Below are 19,613 nucleotides of genomic sequence, written 5' to 3' on the forward strand. Positions count from 1 at the left end.
GGTTACGATGATAGATGCAGCCGTGGCACGCCCTCTGACCCCGTGTCAGGCAGAAAGCAGGTCATTTGTCAAGCAGACCGTTAAAATAAAGCAAACCACAAAGCTGAGGGGCAGGAGGAGACAACGATGCAGAAAACTGTGATATCTTGTGCCTTTTCAGTGGGCCTTCTAGAACCTTCTAGAACCTTCTGCATGGCTCCGAACGTCCCTCCCTGTCAGGTTCGAGATGGGGTTTGCCCTCCTCTCCTGTCGCCTCCTGCCCTGCTCAATAAATGTGTTTGTCCCAGTGGAAGGCGGCCGCCTGCCTCCCTCGAAGGCCCCAGAAGCCAGCGTGGAGGAGGAAGAAGGTCACGCGTCCCGCTGGAGCCAGCACTGCCCCCAGCAGAGGTGTGGGTCTGAGGGCGCGCAGCAGAGAGACGGGCGCAGGGCACGGGCAGAGCGCTCACCGCCCGGCTCTCTCAGGTGAGGGGCACAGGCCTGGAGCTGGCTCACCCGCGTGGGCCTCTGGGAGCCTCAGTGTCCCCATCGACAGAATGGGAGCCCACCTGCCTTGGAGGAGGGCTGTGAGGGTCACCAAGCTCATGTCCGGGGAGGGCGGCCACTCTGCACTGACCGCCCAGAGGGACACTGCCTTTCTCGTTCCCCAACGCCACACAGGGCCCTCCTGGCGACTGCCTGGTCCAGTCCGAGGTCACGGCCCCAAGCCTACCCAGGCTGGACTGCAGGGTCCCTGCCAGATGCCACCGCCCCACCGCCCCAGCCCGGCCCCAGGGGAGAGACGCCTGAAGGAGAAATTCCTTTGGGACCTCAAGCCCGTCACCATTCCCGCTCTTCCTGTGACTCTCCTGGGACGTGGTCAGCCAACGCCACCCCTGCCTCAAGTCCCCCAGAGGGCCCGGAGACCATGGACATGATGCCAGGCCTTTCCTGCCACCAAGGGCTCAGGTGAAAGCAGGTGTTCTGGGCTTGCTGCCCGGAGTCAAACCCAGACCCGGCGGGGAGGGAACGCACTCCCTCCACCAGGGCGCCCACTGCTGAAGGCCGCGGCACGGCGGCTCCGGGGATGCTGCGGACGCAGAGCCGACACCTCGTCGCCCGGACACCTCGCAGCCGCCCACTCACACAGGCGCGTGCGGGCTATCCGTGTGTGTGAAGCATGGTGGGGGGGCGGCTCTGCGTGCCTGGACACCTCCTGGGTCTGGGGCCGTCGCAAGGACAGCCCGCTGCTCGCTTTCACTCCATCGCCAGGAGTGGCCCTTGTGTGGGGGACCCCTGGCACTGCGGTGACGGCCAGGGTCTGCGGTTCCCCGAGATGTGGACACCAGGACTGCCCCTCCCCCATGCCCTGAAGACCACCCGCCCGCCCCCCCAGCCCAGCCCCTGCCGATCCCACAGCAGCCCGGGCCTCTGCTGGCGGCCAGTTGTCTCGGCCCCAGAAAGCCTTGTGCCCACCGGGGAGTGGACTTTCACCCCCAGGCCCTGCTGCAGCCCCGACGGGCAGACCTTACCTTGGTTTCTGGTGGCTCCCCGGGGGACGGGCGCTCTGGAGGTCTTCTCCCTCTTGCAAGAACTACTTTGCCTTTTGGCTTTCTCCCGGGGAACTTCGGGGGAGGAGAGAGGGAGGGAAGGTAAGCAGGGACACTCCCAGAGGCCACCCTGCTTCTGCGCCTGTCCGGCCGGCTCCCTGGACCTGTACCAGAGCCGGCGGCTGAGAGCAGGACCAGAGGGATACGCTTGACGGCCCACCCCTCTCCGAGGTCTGCATGGGGTCACCCTGGGAGAGACCCCCAACCAGATTGGTCACAGATTCCAGCATGCCTGGGCCAAGAGGAGGACAGAGTGGCCTCCCAGCTGGGTCTCCCCTGCCCACCTGAGGCTGACCTACAGCCTTTATGCTGACTCAGCGGGCTGTCCCGGAGCGGCGACCAGCCAGGCCGGACAGGGGCTCAGCAGGGGCAGGGGGGTGAGAATGAGGGCCACAGGGGCTTTGCATGGTGGGGTCCACCTGGCTGGATAGGAGGGGATATGGAGACCCCAAGGGGGTAGACGTAGTCCAAGTCCCGTGACAAACACAGAGGCTGGCAGGAGGGGACCAGGTGCCCGAGGGCCAGTGTGGCCACCTTTCCCCATACCGTTCGGCCTCAGTGTCTTTGTCCGTGGCTGGGGTATGGCTGCCTCTGCAGGGGCATGAGGAAGCCGATCGGCCAGTGCTGTGTGAGCGGGGCCAGTGGTGCGTGGGAAAAGCCTGCCGGAAGGACTCCGCAGGCCTGGGCCGGCTCCTCCGTCCTCAATGCCCAGAACCTGCCGGCAGGAGGCGCCTCCAGCAGCCCAGCCCACACGGAAAGCCCTGATTCTGTAGGTCCAGCGACACAGGGCCCTAGAGTCAGACCCACAGACGGGGCTGTGGCGGGGGCAAGGGACAGGTCTGCATGTGACGGGACAGAGCTCGGTCTGGGCAGAGGACCACGTCCTGGGGACGGACAGGGGGACGGTGCACAACAGTGTGAACGCGCTGTTGTCTCCGGACTGCGCACTGAAAAGTGGTGAAGGGGGTAAATCTTGTTACATGTATCTTAGCATAATTTAAAAAGAAAAGACCTAGGCTCTGCCTTATGCCTGCTTCCAGAGGGTTCTAACATGCAGAGGAAGAGATGTGACAGTCAAGAGTGGTGACCAATGACACCAGATGCTGAGGCCCCCAGTGACCCGTGGCCAGTCCTGACCTGGGCTGAGCAGTCCCAGTGGCCTCTGGGGGGTGGGGGGTGCTTGGGGAGCTGAGGCTATTGGGGTCCCCATGGGCAGGGGAGGAGAAGGTGGAGTGAGGGCTGTGTGCCCCAGCCGGCCTGGGCGCCTGGCATGGGGAGCGGCTGCAGCCCATGGCTGGGCCAGAGCTGGATGCTGTCCCCTTGGCTCAGACCGGCAGGACCCTTGGGCCCAGCCAGCATCTGACAGCTTAGATGTCCAGCTGGGACATCTAAGTGCATTCCAGACTCTTCAAGTGGACCTCCCTCTGGCCTCCAAGCGTGGCTCCTGTCTGCCTCTCCAACCTCACCCCTTCTATCTGTTGAGTGAAGGAGTGAGCCCAAACCTTCCCTTGGCCCCTGGCCCCTTCCCACCTGCACGAAGCCTGCCTACGCACGACCAAGCACTCAGCACCTCCCAGGCCCAGGGGAGGGCTCAGCCCAGCCCTGTGGCTGGTGTGTGACTACGAGGGAAAGAAGTCACCCATTCTGTACAGGGAACCCCCTGCCCTTTGCACCTGGGCTGCCTCGCAGGGCCTGCCCGCCTTCCTGCCCTGAGGGGGAGGCAGAGGTTGGAAGCCACGTTCCAGAAAACAGCAGGCTCGGTCCAAATCTGGGCCTGGCCCTTCTCTGGCGGGGGGCCTCTTTAGTGTGGTCTGAGCGGGGTCACACTAGAGCCGGTGGCGTAGACAGAGGGAAGCCGCAGGGTCCGGACGCGTCCGCCCTGACCGCCGCCAGAAGGCCCGGGAGGGGGGCTGCCAGGACGGCCAGCCGTGCCGCCCCTCACCTGAGGCCTGGCGCTGAGGGACCCTGGAGGGCTTGCTCCCCGGGCCGGGGATCGTCTTGTCTTCCACGCCGCACGGAGCCGTCCTCAGGGCGCCTAAGCCTGGAGAGGAGCGAGAGGGGCACGGTGAGGGCGGCTCCGTGCGGACCCGCGGGGCAAGGGCCCTCGCTGCGGCCTCTCCTCCGCCTCCAAGCAGCACCTGCGGCGGAAGCCCGGGGCCCGAGGGCCTCCCACGGGGCCGGAGGGGCCTTCTTCGGCCTCCCCGCCTTCTTCCGGGCGTCTGGCTTGGAGGCTCTGTAGAGGCGTGAGGCACTGGACGGGGCAGAGGTGCCCAGGGAGGCGCAGCTGGCCTGCCACTGGGCCTGGGCCCGGATCCTGTCCCTCAGCAGCTCCAGCCGTGGGCTGCTCTCTCTGGGCTGCCGCCGGGGCCCCAGCACCTGGGGGGGCCTCTCTTTCCAGGGTCCGGGGGGAGACGTGCAGGGCTCGTGGCCCCCAGAGGAGCCGGAGAGGCGGCCTGATGACACCGAGCTGTCCCCATCCTTGGCCTCCTCGCCTTCTGACCACACCGGGTGGTTGCGGGCCTTTCCCCGGGGGCCTGGCTGCTCGATGTTGTCAGACCAGGCCATGTGGGGAGCTCCCCGCAGGTCACCTGGCTTCTGGGAGGGCCCGGGCCACCTCAGGGCAGCCATGGTCTCATCCTCAGCCTCAGGGGGACAGAGCCCGGATTCCCTGGGGACAGAGAAGCAGACCACGAGTCAGGCGTGGAGACCCGGCCGTGCTGAGCAGAGGGGCATCTCAGACCGTGCGGCCCTCCAGCCCCTGCCCTGCTCCCTCGCCCTCCTGTCTCGGGGTGCCCACAGCCGAGAAAGGTAGGGGCTGATAAAACGCCCCCAGGCAGGGCAGTGCCATGACCTTCTCTCCGATTGCCACCTCGAGCTTGGAGACACGAACATCAACCCAATTCACAGAAGGGGAGACTGAGGTCCAGTAAAGGCATCCAGCAGGGGCACGCTGGCCCCCCAAGTCCTCCAGCCTCACGCTGACCCGGCCACCCTCCTGGGCAAGGAGGCCGTCCCTCGCCTCATCAGCACAAACACTACCTGGTTTGGCTCCGGCCCTTCAGGTGGGGACGGCCCAGGGTCCCTAGGAGCCAGAGTGACAGGGGCAGCATCTCTTTGGGGTGGGGCTGGATCACTTCTAGGCCGGCAGGCAGCATCCCCATGCCCAAGGTCGACATGGCCACCGGGCCAGGTCAAGGGCAGAGCCCAGTGAGCTTCCAGTCGCTGCCTGCCTGGGGTCGGCTGGCGCTTTCCCAGGGCCGCCCGCTGGCCTGCAGCCCGGTGTCCATCCCTCCTCAGGACGGGGTGGCCACTGCGGGCTAGAGGGATGGCCTGCCCCGGTCCCCTGGCCCACGATGGAAACCCTCAGGATAGTCGTGGAAACTGGGTGGGCATGGCGATCTGCCGGGCCCCAGGCTGGTGATGGCCTGGGGGAGCCTTCCTAACCAGCTGTCCCTCAGCAGGGTGGGAGAGAATTCTGGGTGGCCTGTGACAGCACAATTACCCCATGTCACTCAGTGACAGCAAGACCTTTGACTCCTGCTGGGACAGTGAGCAGGCCCGCCCCCATCCTCCAGGGCACTGGAGTCTATAGCTGTGTGTGTGGCAAGTGGACTGGCCAGGACTGGGGGGCGCGCTCAGCTAGAGTGGGGCGGGGGGCAGCCACAGTGCAGGGTTGGGGGCAGAGGTGGGGCTTGACCCCAGGCTCAAGCCCAGTTCCGGGCAATGTCAGCCTGGGGGCCCCGGGAAGCCAGCCCAGGACACGGCCCCAGAGGCTGGACGAGAGTCTTGGTCCTCCAGCCCGAAGCCCGCTGGGAACCACCGCCCAGGCCGCTGCCTTCGGCTCCTTGGGGCTGCTCAGGGCGAGCGGGCCCTGGCTTCTCAGTTCTCCCTGGCACACGCTCAGGGCATCCTTTGGCCCACGGACATGCTAGCTGAAGAAGTCAGAGCCCCAGGACCCCCTGGCCTGCATCCTTGGCCCTGCCCTCCTAGGGGAGCACCCCAGGCGGGTCCACCTGAAGCGGGCGTCCTGTCGCCTCCTCGCCGACCCTGGCAGGGCAGTGTGCTGGGGAAGACGTGGACCTGTCAGCTGGCTCTGAGCTCGGCATGGCCCCGAGGAGGAGGCCGCTTCCAATCCCCGCTCTGCCCCCAGCCAGCTGAGTAACCTCGGGTGACCAGACACCCCACCCTGCCCTGCCTCTGGGTATTGTGAGCTTCTGGTGAGTTCACGCCAGCAGGAGGGCACGAAGCAGGGCGGCCCGCGTCCATGAGCAGCGGGCTGGCTGAGCTGGCCACGAGCGCAACGCTTCCAGGATGCCCAGAGAAAGGGGGGTCTGCCGCAGAAGACCTCCTCATTCCAGGCAGAATGGAGAGCCTCCTTGATGCTTATTGTAAGAGCCTGTCCTGGGGAGGCAGGGATGCCTGGAGATGGTTGCCCCCAGCACAGGACAAAGGGCAGGGCTCTGAGCCCAGCGGGCCCCTGGTCGCAGAGGACATGGTCCCATGTTCAGCCACCAGCAGAAGAAAGGGGACGCCCTAGGGACAGGCCCTGCTCAGAATGTGAGGTTCTGCCCCTTCTACTCCAAAACCAGCTTCTCCTGCAGTTGGGACAAGGGGAGAAAAGCGTGCACCTCAGACCGCAGGGCCAGCCTTTGCCCCAAGGCCCTTGACCACACCTGGTGGCTAAGACTAACGACATGGTCCCCCTGCCGATGGCCCCGAGACCACCATCCCCTCTGCCCTGTCCGCCTGGCCAAGAGTCTACCCTGCCCTGGCTGGCCTGTTCCACTGGGGACATCGCCCGGTGAGGCCAAAATGCCATGGGCCCCACCCCCACGTTTCTTCACGATGTTTGCGAGGGGCTGGTGTCACAGAGGGCTGCCCCGGGGGTTTGGGAAAGCAGGCCCTTCCAGGAGAGCCACGTGGCCCACGCAGTTTCCTGAGAACTGTGGGGGATACACGGGGCCTGCAGATAGCTCCTGCTACATGGGAGCTGGCAAGCTCAGGGGACATCACCAGGGGGTGACCACGGTGTCCCCTACACTTCTCTCAGAGGCCGGACAACCGAGGAGACTCCCAGAGACAGGTCAGCCTCCGCTGATTCAGAGTCTCCCCGTGCTGGACAGAAACCCCCTGAGGACTCTATTGACAGACCCCGCGGTCACTGTGGCCCCCTCTGGCCTCTACCGACGGACCCCGCGGTCACTGCGGCCCCCACGGCCTCTACTAACGAACCCCACGGTCACTGCGGCCCCTGGGGCCTGTACCGGAGGGCCACGCCCCTGCCTGGCCCTGGGGTGCCTCCATCAGCTGATGTCCTAGGAGGCATCCTTCCCAGTGTCCACCTGATTTCCTAGCCCTGCTCCCTCAAGGGCAGTGGGAAAGGGTCATCCTGAGCTGTGGCGACTGGAGCCAATGTCCACGTGTCTCTGCAGATCAGCTGGTGGTCCCAGTTTCCCACGAGCAGGAGAACCGTGGGTCCGGAGCAGTGGCCTCTGTGGGAAGCGGTGGGGTTGTGAACTTGGCTGCCAGTGGCCACGCTCCAGAGTCAGTAAAAGGAGAATCCAGGAACGAGTGTGTGACGGTGCACATGACCCCAGCATCGCAGCGACCCCGTGAGCTGGGACCAGCCCAGAGCGCCTGCCCCGCCCCCTGCTCCATCAGCTACCCCCCTTCTGGGCTGGTCCCCCGTTGGTTCCCCCGAGGCCTCTGCCTGCCCAGGACCCTCCATGCACCGCTGGCCTGCGGTGGCACGCCCGGCCCCAGTGCTCTGGCTCCTGCTGGGGTGACAGGAGCTCTGTGAGCCGGGCCACGGCCAGGGCCACCAGCCGTGGTGTGGAGACCAGCAGCCACAGCCTGGGATGGGGGCACCCGTACACAGGTGGGACCCCCACGTCTCCACCAGCCCTGAGCAGAGAGGTAGGCCCAGCTGGGGGGTCCCCTGGCTGTGGCAGGCACCCCCACCCTCACCCCCCCACCTCGTTCCTGGTTCAGGACCCACCAATGCCAGCCCCACTGCGTCCTGGCGCCCACTCCTCTGCCCCCCGTGGGGACTGGGGACACTGGGGGACAGGGGCAGCTCCCGGTAAGAGCCGTAGCATGTCAGGGTCCTGTGTGACTTTATCTCCCTGAGAGGTCCCACAGCCCAGGGTCGCAACAGGGTCAGAAGTAGGGGGGTGGGGAGGGCCACAACGGTGGGCTTCTTGGCCTGAGGTTTACTGTGGAGAGCAAAGTAAGCATCCGCACACCCTGCCCAGCACCTCAATGTCCTGGGGACCCTGACCTCAGACCGGTGGTTCCTTCGTCAGTAGAGGGAGGGTCAGAGACACAGTGCTCACCTGGTGGGGGTGGCCTGGGGGTGCAGACTGAGGAAAGAAAGCCCGCACACCTCTGCCCTCCCCAGCCCACCCTGGCACCTGGATGGCCAGCCCAGGTCCCCACCACTGGCCCGTCCCGTGGGGTATCTGCAAAGTGTTGCCAGAAAGGGGCAACTCACCAGGGCTCCTGCCCTTTGTCCCGGGGTCAGGGGGCCACCCACAGCACCCACAGCCCCTCACAGTTCAGACCACGCTACTCTTCTGGCCCAGGCCCCTGCTGGGCTGCTCCCAGGCAGGCTGGAGGGGTGGGGCGGGGTGGGGGCCGTCCTCCCGGAGCTGGATGTGGCTTCTCACCTGCCCGTTCCCAGGGCAGCAAGCCCCAGGCTGACCAAGCAGGCTTGGGGATAGGGTCAGTGGACGTGAAGGATGCCATGCCACGGCCCCTGGGTCCCAGGGTTTGAGACCACAGTGATCTTGCCAGCCACCGTAGCTGGTACGGGCGTGGACGTGGCGGTGACCCCTACAGCTACCTGCTCAGACTCAGCCCCGGGTACTCAGCGGTCCCTGCAACAAACACGCCCAGGCTGGCCCTGTACCAGACTGGAGTCTCCAGCGGCCACACGCCCCGCCGGCAAGTCCCCCGCCAGCGGCAGCAGCCAGGTGGGGGGGTGCAGGGGGGCTTCGAGGGCCAAAAGGAAGCAGTGGGAGGCTGACCCAAGCTCCGGTGGTGTCTGGGGAGATGCGCAGCAACAAATCGTCTGTCCTACTAGGCCCTCTTGCACAAAAGCACACACTCCCCTGCCGGGCACACCTGACACAGATGCACACACGTGCCCCCTGCCCGGGTCTGCAGGGCGGGGCAGGCAGGGCGGGCTGGCCTGGCTGCCACAGGCTTCGTGCGGGAGTCTGGCCAGGGCGGTGTCCCCCGCCCCTGCCTCTCACTCTGCCACAACGGCCACAGCGTGTCCGCCAGCTGCTCACAGAGGCTGAGGGACTCTTCGCAGCTGGTTGGGCCCCCGGGGCGGCAGAGGCGGGGGCGGGGAGGCGGTGACACAGCCAGCGATCTGGGGAAGACGGTTGGCCATCGGGAGGAGGGCACCATCAGGGACGACAGATGGAAGCCCTGGTGGGCGAGGTGGGGCAGAGATAAACACCCTGGCCAGCCTCAAGCGGCCGGGTCGGCAGGCAGAGGGGGTCACGCGTGCGAGTGCGGTGGAGCGGAGGCTGCCCGCGCCCCCACGGCCTCTCGGCTCCAGCAAACGTCCGCGGCCACACAGCCAGGACCCATGACGCCACCGCCCATGGAACCTGCGGCCCAGGGGACCCCGGAGCCACCGTCCATTCCTGCCACAAGGGACTCACGGCCATGCCCACAGAGAGTCAGCAGGGAACTCCGCCCGCCCCCAGGCCCTGCCCCTGCCCTCGTCCCCCTGCCCCACCTGCCCCCCTCAGGCTGCTGGGTCACTTGTGGAGACTGCTTGGGGCACCGCCCCGTGCCTGGGGCGTTCCCCAGGCGACCCGGGGCTCCTCCCTGAGCTGGCGAGGAAGGCGTTGTCACCTTGCCCACAGTCACACAACACGGAGCAGAGACCTGCCCTGGGTCCTGCGTCCTCCAGACCGGAGCAGGCCGGGCACCTGGGGACTCTGAGAAGGAGCCTGTGGACACAGACACACCCCGGGTCCCAAACCATCTTCAGACGGCTCAGAGCAGTCAGCCGGGGTCCATGGGTCTCCTCCTACCTCTGCCTCAACCGGCAACTCATGCTGCTGGACGGGAACCTTCCAGCAGGAGAGGACGGCCCGATGGGCCCTGTGCCCAGGGAGGTAGCTAGACAGGACCCAGGCTGGGCTGGCCTCCTCGTCAGATGATGGCCTTGCTGGGGGACCCAGTGCAGAACTACCCATCAGCCCCAACCAGGGGCTGGGAGTGTATTCACCCCCTTGCACACATGGGGAAACTGAGGCACAGGTCATCAGGGGAATCTAGTGCTGGCCTTACAGCAACACCTGAGCCCAGAGGCAGGCAGCCCCCTGGGTAGGGCTCACGGGCATCACACTCCCAGGGGCACCTGGCTTTGCCTCAGAGGGAGCCCCAGACAGGGAGACCCCTCCTCAGGAAGGCAGGACAGAGAAGGATGTCTACGCTGCTCTCAGCCACCTCTGTGCAAGAAGGAAAGGCTAACCCCCTTCCCAACCTGCCTGTGCCCCCCACACCCTCTCCCAAGACACTGGGGCAGGCCAGGTAGGGCTCAGGTAGGGCCCCCCCGCCCCGCCAGGGTACTCACCAGCTGTCTGCGGGGAGGGCGCAGGGCAGCGGCCGAGGCTCGAAGGCCCCCCGACTGCCTGCGGGTGGAGCACAGACACGACAGGACGCGGGGCACCTGTACCTCCAGGTGCGCGGGAGGTGGGGGAGGAGTCTGGAAGACCCGCCCTGATGTTGCCAGAGAAACCTGGGAGTCCACGCAGGCATCCATGCAGGCTCCTCCTCCAGGCTGGCTTCCGGGAATCTGGGGGGGGTGGGGCACAGCCTCACCTGCTGATTCAGCCCACCTGGGCAGGGGACACACACCTGGGGCCCTGCGGCTGTGGGGGCAGGGCAGGAGGCAGGTAGGGGGCATCTCTAGTGCGGTCCAGACCGCTCCCTCTCTGCCCTCCGCCCCTGCCCCCGAGGGACCTCCAGCAGCTCCCCCCAGGCCCCCACCCCGACCTCTGGCAGTGCTGCTCAGCATCTAGGAGCCCTGTCCTGGAGGCACCGTGTGGGGCTGGGGGGACTCCTGACAGCAGGGAAGTGTCCAGTGCGGGGAGACGGGAGGAGGCAGAGCCGCTGGGAAGCCCAGTGACCAAACTCAAAACCTGAGTGTCTCCTGCCTCCTTGGAGTCTTGTGGCTCAAGGAGGGCTCCCCAGGGCACTCACCTTGGCAGTGGAAGGACAGGAGGGTCTTGGGGGACCCCAGCAGAGCATTCTGTGCCTGGACCTGCATGTGGGTCCTGGGGTTTGGTCATCTGGCTAAGATCTGTGCCCGCACATGCGGCCCTTATGGGAGGTTTTCAGCAGTGGGTGCGGGTCGGTGCGCGGGGGGAACCGTGCTGCCCACAGCCTTGCCAGCTCCGAACTCGCACTCCAGGGGCGCCCGGGAGTCCCGGGACGGGAGGCCTGTCTGATGGAAGTCAGGGCCCTCCCCGGACCCGCTGAGGTGGTGCCTTCTCTCTGTCACGCCCAAGGGAGCCAGCTCTCCAGGGAGGTTCCCCCCACCGTGCTGGTCCCTGCCACCTCCCACCCCCAGAAGAGGGGTCTTTCCCTCCCAAACAGACTCTAGTAAAATCTCTTACCAAAAGATTCCTCTCCGTGTTCAGGAACTTCGGGTTTGGGGGCTGAGAAACTCGGAGCAGCCTGGTCTCTTACTCAGGGGGTACACCTGCCCTTCCCAGAAGCGGCATGGGGGAGCAGCCCCTCGGCCCTGGGGAGCTGCTGGGCATTGTCCTGAAAAATCGAGGCACTTGGCCAGGACCCCTTGGCCCAGAGCTTGGCCTTCCAAGCAAGACTACACTGGAGGCAGCCGCATCCTGGGGCCCGAGGGTCAGGAGGGGTGTGACCCCGCTTCCCCGACCACGCTCGGCCCACTGGCTGGGCCGCCTCAGTCCTCAGAGACATCTGGCACCCAGAGCGGGGTGGTGGGAGCCAGAATGGGCACACACAGGGGTTGCCCTGCTCCACTGATGTCAGAGAAACAGGGCAAGTCCTCCTGGCCCGAGGTGGCCGAGTTTTGTTACCCAGCCCGAGCAGACTGAGATACATGCCTTCTGGCATGTAAGTCTAGTGTGCAGCTGGGACCCAAGCCCAGCCGCACCGAGTATGGCCATCGCGAGCTGAGTCTGGCCAGGCCTCCCACGCCCGAGGCCCAGTGGCCCTACCCAGCCCATGTGGGATGGAATAGGCTCACCCAGAACCCATGACACCCTCGGCTGCGGCACCTGGCCCTCAGCCTGGCCCTCCGGCTGCAGAGCAGAGCCGGCCCAGCCAGGCAGCTGAAGGGGCAGGGTGTGCCGAGCTTGGTCAGTGGGTAGGCCCCTGGGAGTCAAGCCGGAGCAGGTGCGCCAGCAAGGAGCTCTCCTTGCCGGAGGGGACAGGGCAGAAGGCTGTGAGGATAGGATGGCCTCCCAGGGGAAGGGCTCTGCACCTGGTCCCCGTGTGTGGAAGGACAGCGGCGGGCGGCCTCCCGGCTGATTAGGACCCTAAAAAGGAAAGGAGCGAACGGTACAGGAAAGGAGGTCTGGGCAGAGGCTCGGGGTGCGGGTACAACGCACACAGGTCTCTCTCCCTCCATTTTCTGCCCATCAGCGACCACCTGCCAAGAAGCGGTACGAAGCCACTTAGACCCGGCCCTGCCCTGCTGGTTGGGGTCACCAGCTGCCTTGGTGCTGGCCCGAGGGGCGCTGGCCACACTGACAGAGACGGATGGAGGCCACCCGTGTGCCCAGCACCGTGAGCTCTTAGGGGCCAAAGTCGGTCCAGCTTTCCCTGCCTCCAAATGCCCAGCCTGCCGGCCCTTGGGGCGGCACGGGGCCCCAGAGCTTGGCCACCGGGCGGCTCTCTTGGGCTTCCTTGTTCCAGAAGGGCAGGAGGGGTTCCTCACAGGAGGGCGTCTCAGGGCACGGGTTGGCCTGCTCTGCCCACGGGACCTCAGCTGGCACCACCCCCTGGGGTGATAGGCACGTCTGACCTGTGACACGGCTCCCACTTTCATCAGAGTGCATGAGGGGGTGGCCCCAGCTGGGGACACAGCCACAGCAAGGAGAACACAGCCGGGAGTGCCCCCGGGCCCGACTCTGAGAGGGGAGGGCGCCTCGCTCAGGATCCCCCTGCGGGCTGTGTCCCCAGCAGGAAGGACAGCGGGGCCTGGGGACCCAGGGGTGGGAGCAAGTCTCACTCAGCCAGAGCCCCGCAGGCCTGGCCACCTGGTGTAGGCCCCTGACCCACATCGTGCACCCCAAACTCTGCCTTGGCCTCCCTGTCCGGAGAAACTGACCTGCAGCAGGTGGGGCCAAGGTCAAACCGGTCACTCTGAGGGACGGCGGGCTGCACACTCCAAACCTTTGGGGCTGGCCAGACCCTGAGAAGACCCCTCTGCTCTCTTGCTTGGGGGGTGGAGCCAGAGGGAGGGAGGTCTGTAAGCACCCCTATTCCCTGGCTCTTTGCCTCTGCAGCATGGGGCACTTGGTCCCAACCTCCAGCTGTGGGGGGTCACCTCTGGAATCCAGCCCCCCCATGGCACCTGAGGGCCGGCCCCCAGCTACTTGCCTCCCTCTTAGGTCCTCTGTGTCTTTATGAGCTTGTAACTAAACAAAGAAACTCATTACGGTCATTTTAATGGGGCTTCCAAGGGGCCAAAAGCAAACGCACAGGCTGGTTTGTCCCCAGTGGGTCCCTAATTGCCCAGTCAGCCTGGCTCTGAGCTCTGACCAGCCCTGCAGGGAAAGGAGGGAGCCTGGAAGCCCGGGGTCCTGTGTCTGGCGAGAGAGGTGCCAGACCTGTCTCTTTTTCCTTCCTTCCGCTCCCTTCCCGGGTGTTCCAGGCTAGACCCTTGGGAAATGTCCGCGCCCCCATCTCAGGAGGCTTGCGGTTTGGAGGACCAGAATGGTGGGGTTCCAGAGGCTTTGGGGCCTGGGGACTCCCTAGGGCCTCGCGTGGACGCCTGCTGTGCTGCGCTAAGTGACAGCAGCCCACCCCCGCCATGTGCTTCAGTCGTTCCCCCCAGATGGGTTAGGGTCACCGGTGCGGGGGTCCCACACCAAGGGGAAAGTGAACACTGTGACGGGAACCCAGGGCCCAGCGCCTCCCTCCCTCTTCCTCTCCCACGGAGCTGACCCGGTGATTTGGAAATTAGGGAAAGGACTCGCTGTCCTTCCTCCGGGGCAGCATGGAAGAATGAGCTCTGAAAAGAACCCCACCCTGAGGCCACAGAGGGCTGGAGAGGAGGAGGCCTGGCTGAGCTTCTGGCAGAACCCGTGGGAGGAGGGGCTCTAGGATGCAGGGTTTCCATGGCAACCATAGCTGCGGGGAACCACAGGGCAGAGGCTCAGGGAACAGACCCCATGTGGGCGAGGGTGAGGGTCAGGTGGGAGCGGGCAAGAGGTGTGGCCCCTTCTCCTGCTTTTCTAGGCCCCTCTCTACTGCTGGACCGAGAGCCAGACCTTGCGGGGGGACCCCACGGAGGCCGGCAGCTCCTCTTGGCTGCCTTCCTGGCGGCCAGGTCCAGGTGTAGGTCTCGTCAACACGGGGAAGGGGGACGGCGTGCTTCCTGAGATCTCCTATGCCGGCTGCCCTGGGGAGCTGGCCACGTCCTCGTTCGGCCCCAAGTCCTGTGCCCCCCATAGCTTCCCACCCTGCTTCCTGTGCCGGCCGCTGCCTTCCCTGAGTCCCCGTTCTCACTGTGCCCAGGCCACGGGCCCCCTGAGCACCCCGCGGTCCTCCCGCCCTGCCCTGGGCCGTTGGAACATGTCCCTCTAGCCTGCCTGGCCACCTGCGGCCTGGGTGGGGGTGACCGCATGTGAGGGCAGAGACAGGGCAGGAACTGGGGTTCTTTTTCCGTGATACCTGGCGGTAGGTGGGGCCTTCAGGGAGTCTGGCTCCCACAGACACAGGTGCACGTTGGGGGGGCCCCATGAGAGTGAGGGGTTCCCATGGGACCAAGCCTCCTCCTGATGTGACATGTGGCTCCCAGGTGGTGGCACCCAGCACTGGAGGGCTGGGCCTGGGGGAGTGAGGAAGGGGAGGTGGGTACTGAGGGCGGAGGCCCCTCCTGCGGGACGCAGGGCCCTGGGGATTCCTCTCATTCCAGCCAGGGCTCCAGGCCCCTTGCTAGCAGGCCGACCCAGTCCCTCAGCCTCTGGGGGCCCCAGACACGCCCAGCCCCCCCACCCCCCCTTGCTTCCTGAGAAGGGCCCCTCCTCTGCCCCGACCTCCAGGCCAGGCAGGAGGGGTCAGGCCAGGGAGGTGGGAGCAAGTCTCCCGGTGACAGCTGTCCCTTGCAGAGCATGTGGTGTGTTCTAGGCCTGTGCCAAGGGCTCCCCAGCATCCCGTCACTCTCCAGGCTTGTGTCTGGGAGAGGAGAGAGACCCAGGGGAAGGCTGGGGCCCAAGCTTGTGAGTTGCTGCGCTGGGCCGGGCCTGCTTCCCGGCTCGTCTCCTGTTCCGGGGGGCGACATCAGCACGGGCCTGGGGTGTCCCAAGCTGCACACTGTCCCTGCATTCTAGACAGGCGGGGTCCCCACGGTCAGAGGTTTTCTCTCGCGTGACGGCTCTGTTCCGGGAGCCGCTCCCACCCCCAGGACCCGGGGTGCTCCGCTTCCCCAGGACAAGGGGGAAAGGGGTGGCGAGGGCCTGGTCAAGGAGCCGCGGCGTACCCACGGACGAATGTCACACAGCCAGCCCTGCCCCCAGTCACGTCTGCGCAGACCTCTTTGTGAGGCCTGGGTAGAGCTCGTGAGCTAATGGTACCCGGCAAGAAGGCCACAAAGCCACGTGACCTGAGTCACGCAGCAGCTGTTGTGAGGAAGCACTGGGAAGTGAGGGGAGCGGGGGTCCTCAAAAGACACCCACCTGGTGTCAGTGTGACCCAGTTGGGAAAAAAGGTCTTCGCAGGCGTACTTAAGTGAAGGACCTCAGGATGAGACCGTCCTGGGGTCGGCGGTGCTGCGTCCGATGGCCTGTCCCTCCAGAGAAGGGAACAGGCCCTTTGAGGACGGAGCGGAGGTGGAGGGATGCCTGGAGCCCCGGGGGCTGGGACAGGCAGGGAGGACACTCCCCCGGAGCCTCAGGAGGGAGTGCGGCCCCGGGACACCTGGACTCTGCCGGCGCCGAGAGAGAACAATGTTGTTCTCAGCCAGTCGGCGTGCCTCGTGACGCCACGTGACACCAGCCTCAGAGACGCCACAGAGGGCTTCGCCCCATGTCCACAGAGCCAGGCTCACAGCGCCTCACCCACTGTCCTGTCACATCACCAGCCTAGGGCCGCCGGGACAGGTGCCAAAGGGGCAGGGAGCTTGGCCAAGGTTGAGGGGCCAAAGGGCTGGGGTGGCTTTTAGCCCCGGCGGCACTCCTGGAAAGGGGAACTGTGGTCAGGGAAGCCCTGAAAGGGGAAAACCCGCTGCCTTTTTTGTTTGCCATCGGGGGGCTTCCTCGGGTCGGTTGGGGTGGGACGTCTCCTCTCTTCCTCCGTCCAGTGCAGGCTCACGTTTCGACGCCCCTCCGCTCACACACACCCTCACGGGACCCCGGAGCCCCCAGACTCCGCTGCAAGGGTCAGCCCTCCCTCTCTCTCCGCGTCTCCGTCTCTGTCTCGGTGTCTCTCTCTCCACGTCCCTGCAGCTGCCAGGCCCGGGCTGGGGACACAGATGGGTCGGGCATCACTGAGGCTGAGCGGCACAGACTGACCTGCCCTCACCGCCAGGCGGATGTGTCCCGCCTCCCGCGGCTCCGGGGGCGTGAACAGCCGGCCAGCCAGGGCCACAGGAATGCCGCGTGGCCGGCTGTCGTGGATGTCTGTCGTGGATGTCGTGGGTGGTGGGTGGCCTCCCTCAGACCTCTAGCTATTTCCTGGGCACGCGGTCCCGGGGGTGGGCAGACCGTTTCCTGCCAGCTCCCCACGGCCCGTGCCCGTGCAGCCGCACACTTGCCTGACAGACCCCACTCTCTAAGGACTTTTGAAGGGCCCCAGGAGAGAGAAAATGGCTGCGGGGTGACCCATGAGGGGTCTCGGGGCCACAGGAGCAGGCACTCGCCCGGCAACTGTGTGGGACAGTAAGGTCCTTCTCCGGGTCATGAGATCGTCGGGAACACAGTACACCTGAGTGATCTGCTCTGGCCGTGCTCCAGCTCCCACTGGGCCCTCGGGAACAGCCTTGCTGCAGAGGTGGGAGCAGAAGGTGGGGGGGGTGGGGGTTGGTCTGGGAGACCACAGGTGAGGAGCAGCCACTCTGGCCACAGGAACATCCCCATCACCCCCGGCCTAGGCCAACACCCAGGAGGCCTCGGGGGCCGCACACCCTGCTAAAGCCTGTATGCCCGTCTGCTCGCCCTTGGATCCTCCAGGCAGCCTGGACGCCCTCCACCGGCCTGGCCTTCATCCCGGGCCCGTGGGGAGCCTAGAGAGCCCACCAGGTCTCCCCACGTCCAGGGGCTCAGAAAGAACCCTGCAACCATCCACCATGATCTCCCGCCAGGCATGTCCTGGGGACAGATGCACAGGACAGATCCAGGAAGGGGTGAGGCAGGAGACCAGGGTGTGATGCCGTCCGTGCCCCTGTGGCCCAGTCCCCTTGGCCCAGTCGGGAGACCCGGGATGCCACCGCTCTGTGTGCTCGCCTGTACAACAGGAGAGGTGTACCGGGGAGGCAGGGTGCCAGAAAGGCTGAGTGGTGAAGGGCAGGGCAGGCACGTGGCAGTGCCCTCGGAGGGAGGGAGCACCGTGGCTGATGCGTGCTGACAGGAACGCCCGGGCCCTCCGGATGCCGTGTGTCAGCCCTCAAGACCGGGTGCCTCCCAGACCAGGGTCAGCGTTGCTGCCTGTGCCTACCCCTCGCGTTCCGCTCAGGGATGTGTCTGGGCAGGAAATTGCTTTCCTTCCCTCTAATGCTCCTTTGGGAATGAGGCCCATTAGGGATGGATGGATGGATGGGTGGCTGGATGGATGGAGGGCATGTGCTTACGGCCTCCCGTGGGAGCGCTCTGGCTGGCTGGGGCACTGGCATCATGAAGTGGGGAGGCAGTTACAAGGCAGAATGTAAAGACGTGCTCCCCCGTCTCTGGGGAGGCTGGGGAGGGTGAGCAGAGCCAATGGGGGAAGACGGGACCAGCGGGGGGCCGGTGGTGACGGAAGGCTTGTGCCCTCCAAGAGCTCCTCCCAGCCCAGACCTGTCACCCAGGAGCCCCCTGATCTCCGTGGACCAGTGATGTGCTCCGTCTCACAGGTGGGGTCCGTGTAGGCAATGCACACTGGCTTGTCACCTGGTGGCAGCCCTCATCATGGGCCATCTCCCTGCACGGGTTCTCTGGGCAGGAGAGAGGAGTCGGGTCCAGCCAGGACCACCAGCGAGCCAGGACCACCAGCGGGGCCCAGCCGGGACCAGGCCCAACCGCGCAGGCAGAGTGGTCCCCGTGCCCGTGCTCCACAAGCTCTCAGCGTACCACCAACAGTGAGGAGCAGCATCCACTCCCCCATGGGCCTTCACGGTCCCTGCAGGAGCGAGCCACTGAACCCTATTCCGGGTGGCAGAACTGGGGCTCAGAGAAGGAGAACAGCTTGTGGCACCTGACCCGGTGCAGGGGACAGGGGGCAGTCCTGCCTGGCCTGGCAGCCTGAGCTGTGGACCAGCTCACCGCACAGCACCCCTAGAGGGTCCCGGCTCCCCCAGGAAGCTCTGATATAAAGCAGAGACTCTCCCAGCCCAGGGACCCTGGCTCCCCAGTCTGCCTGTTTCCAGGAAGGAAAACAAGGTGCTTTCCCCGCAGTGACCGCTACAGGGACCGCACATTTCTCCCCTATTCTGCCATTCACATCCCATCACTCTGAGGGCCTTCTGGGCATCAGCACCCCCCGCCCCCGCTGTAGACCCAGGGGACCCACAGGAGCTAGCCGCTGCAGCCTCCTGGGGACGCTGAGCTCCGGTCTGGCAGAGGTGGGGCCCCGGCCTCAGAGTGACGCCCCGCTCAGGAGGCACCCCAAGGACGCAGGCCTGGGGCTGTGGCAGATAAGGGTGGTGGCCCCGCCCACAGCCCCCCCACCCCCCAGCCAGCAGCCTGGCCCCAGCCGGGGAGCGGGGAGCGAGGCCTTGCCCAGCTCCTGTGGTCACGGGGGAGGGCGAGTGGGATGAGCTGCCAGGCCGCCAAGGCTTTGGGCACAGATGGTTCTCATTCCCGCTGCCTCTCTTCCGTAGGAAAAACAAACTGGCCCGGGCCAGCAGGCTCTTTTCTATCTTCTGTTTAGTTTTGTTGCCGTTGGCCTCTGCCTGTGGGCTGCGTTCTGCTGAGGGTCCCGCCGGAGGCCCTGGCATTTCCCTGACCTCAGGGCAGCTCTCCTGGGAAAGTGGCCGCTTCCTGCTCCCAGAGCTGTTGCTGTCCCCTTGGGCCTCAGCCGCTCTTCCAGGGTCCGGAGTCCCCTGGCTGCACCAGGAAGGCTGGGACTGAGAACCGCAGGACAGAACCAGGTGAGAACCAGGTGTGCCCAAGCGGCCTTCTGCGTGCCCGCACCCCCTCCCCCCAGGCGCTGCCCTGGGGAAAGGCCCCGAAAGCCCTGCAGAGCCCAGAGTGGGAGGCCGCAGGGTAAGGGGTAAGGTGTAAGGTGTCAGTGGGCCGGGCTCGCAGGCATCCACAGAGGGGCCCAGCGGGGACACAGGAGGGCGGTGGCAGTGGGGGTGTGGGCGCAGCGTCCCTGCACTCACATTTCACAAGTGAGACCGTGGTAGGGAGGCCGAGGCCAAGGCGGTGATCCCAGGTTTGGGGAGTAAGAAACAGCAGGGTGAGGGGCTCCCCGGGCCAGGCCACACAGGTCCTGTTGAGTGCAGATCCCAGGCCCCCTCCAAAGGACCAGGGGAGTCACACGGGGGCATGGAGCAGTGTTTCCCATCAGCTCCCAGGCTAAGGGGGGCTGGCCGCCTGCCAAATAAAGGCAAGGAGGCTTCAAACGACCCCCGCCTGGGGGTGGGGAGGCCGGCAG

At 65.9% G+C, this 19,613-nt stretch overlaps 1 protein-coding gene across 1 annotated transcript in view; it reads right to left on the bottom strand.

The window, feature by feature from the left end:
- Positions 1-18,119, bottom strand: part of CCDC187 (coiled-coil domain containing 187) — a 47,922-nt gene extending 29,803 nt beyond the window's left edge. The window contains exons 1-7 of the mRNA XM_044264372.1: positions 18,086-18,119; positions 16,334-16,441; positions 14,496-14,652; positions 10,186-10,281; positions 3,725-4,254; positions 3,529-3,627; positions 1,509-1,601 (exon numbers count right to left, since the gene is read on the bottom strand). Of these exons, the coding sequence (XP_044120307.1) occupies positions 1,509-1,601; positions 3,529-3,627; positions 3,725-4,254; positions 10,186-10,281; positions 14,496-14,652; positions 16,334-16,441; positions 18,086-18,119 (1,117 nt within the window). The remainder of the gene's footprint in view (positions 1-1,508; positions 1,602-3,528; positions 3,628-3,724; positions 4,255-10,185; positions 10,282-14,495; positions 14,653-16,333; positions 16,442-18,085) is intronic.
- Positions 18,120-19,613: the final 1,494 nt, after the last annotated feature.

This window comes from Neovison vison, chromosome 9 (genome assembly GCF_020171115.1).
Source record: "Neovison vison isolate M4711 chromosome 9, ASM_NN_V1, whole genome shotgun sequence".
In the NCBI taxonomy this organism is placed as follows: domain Eukaryota; kingdom Metazoa; phylum Chordata; class Mammalia; order Carnivora; family Mustelidae; genus Neogale; species Neogale vison.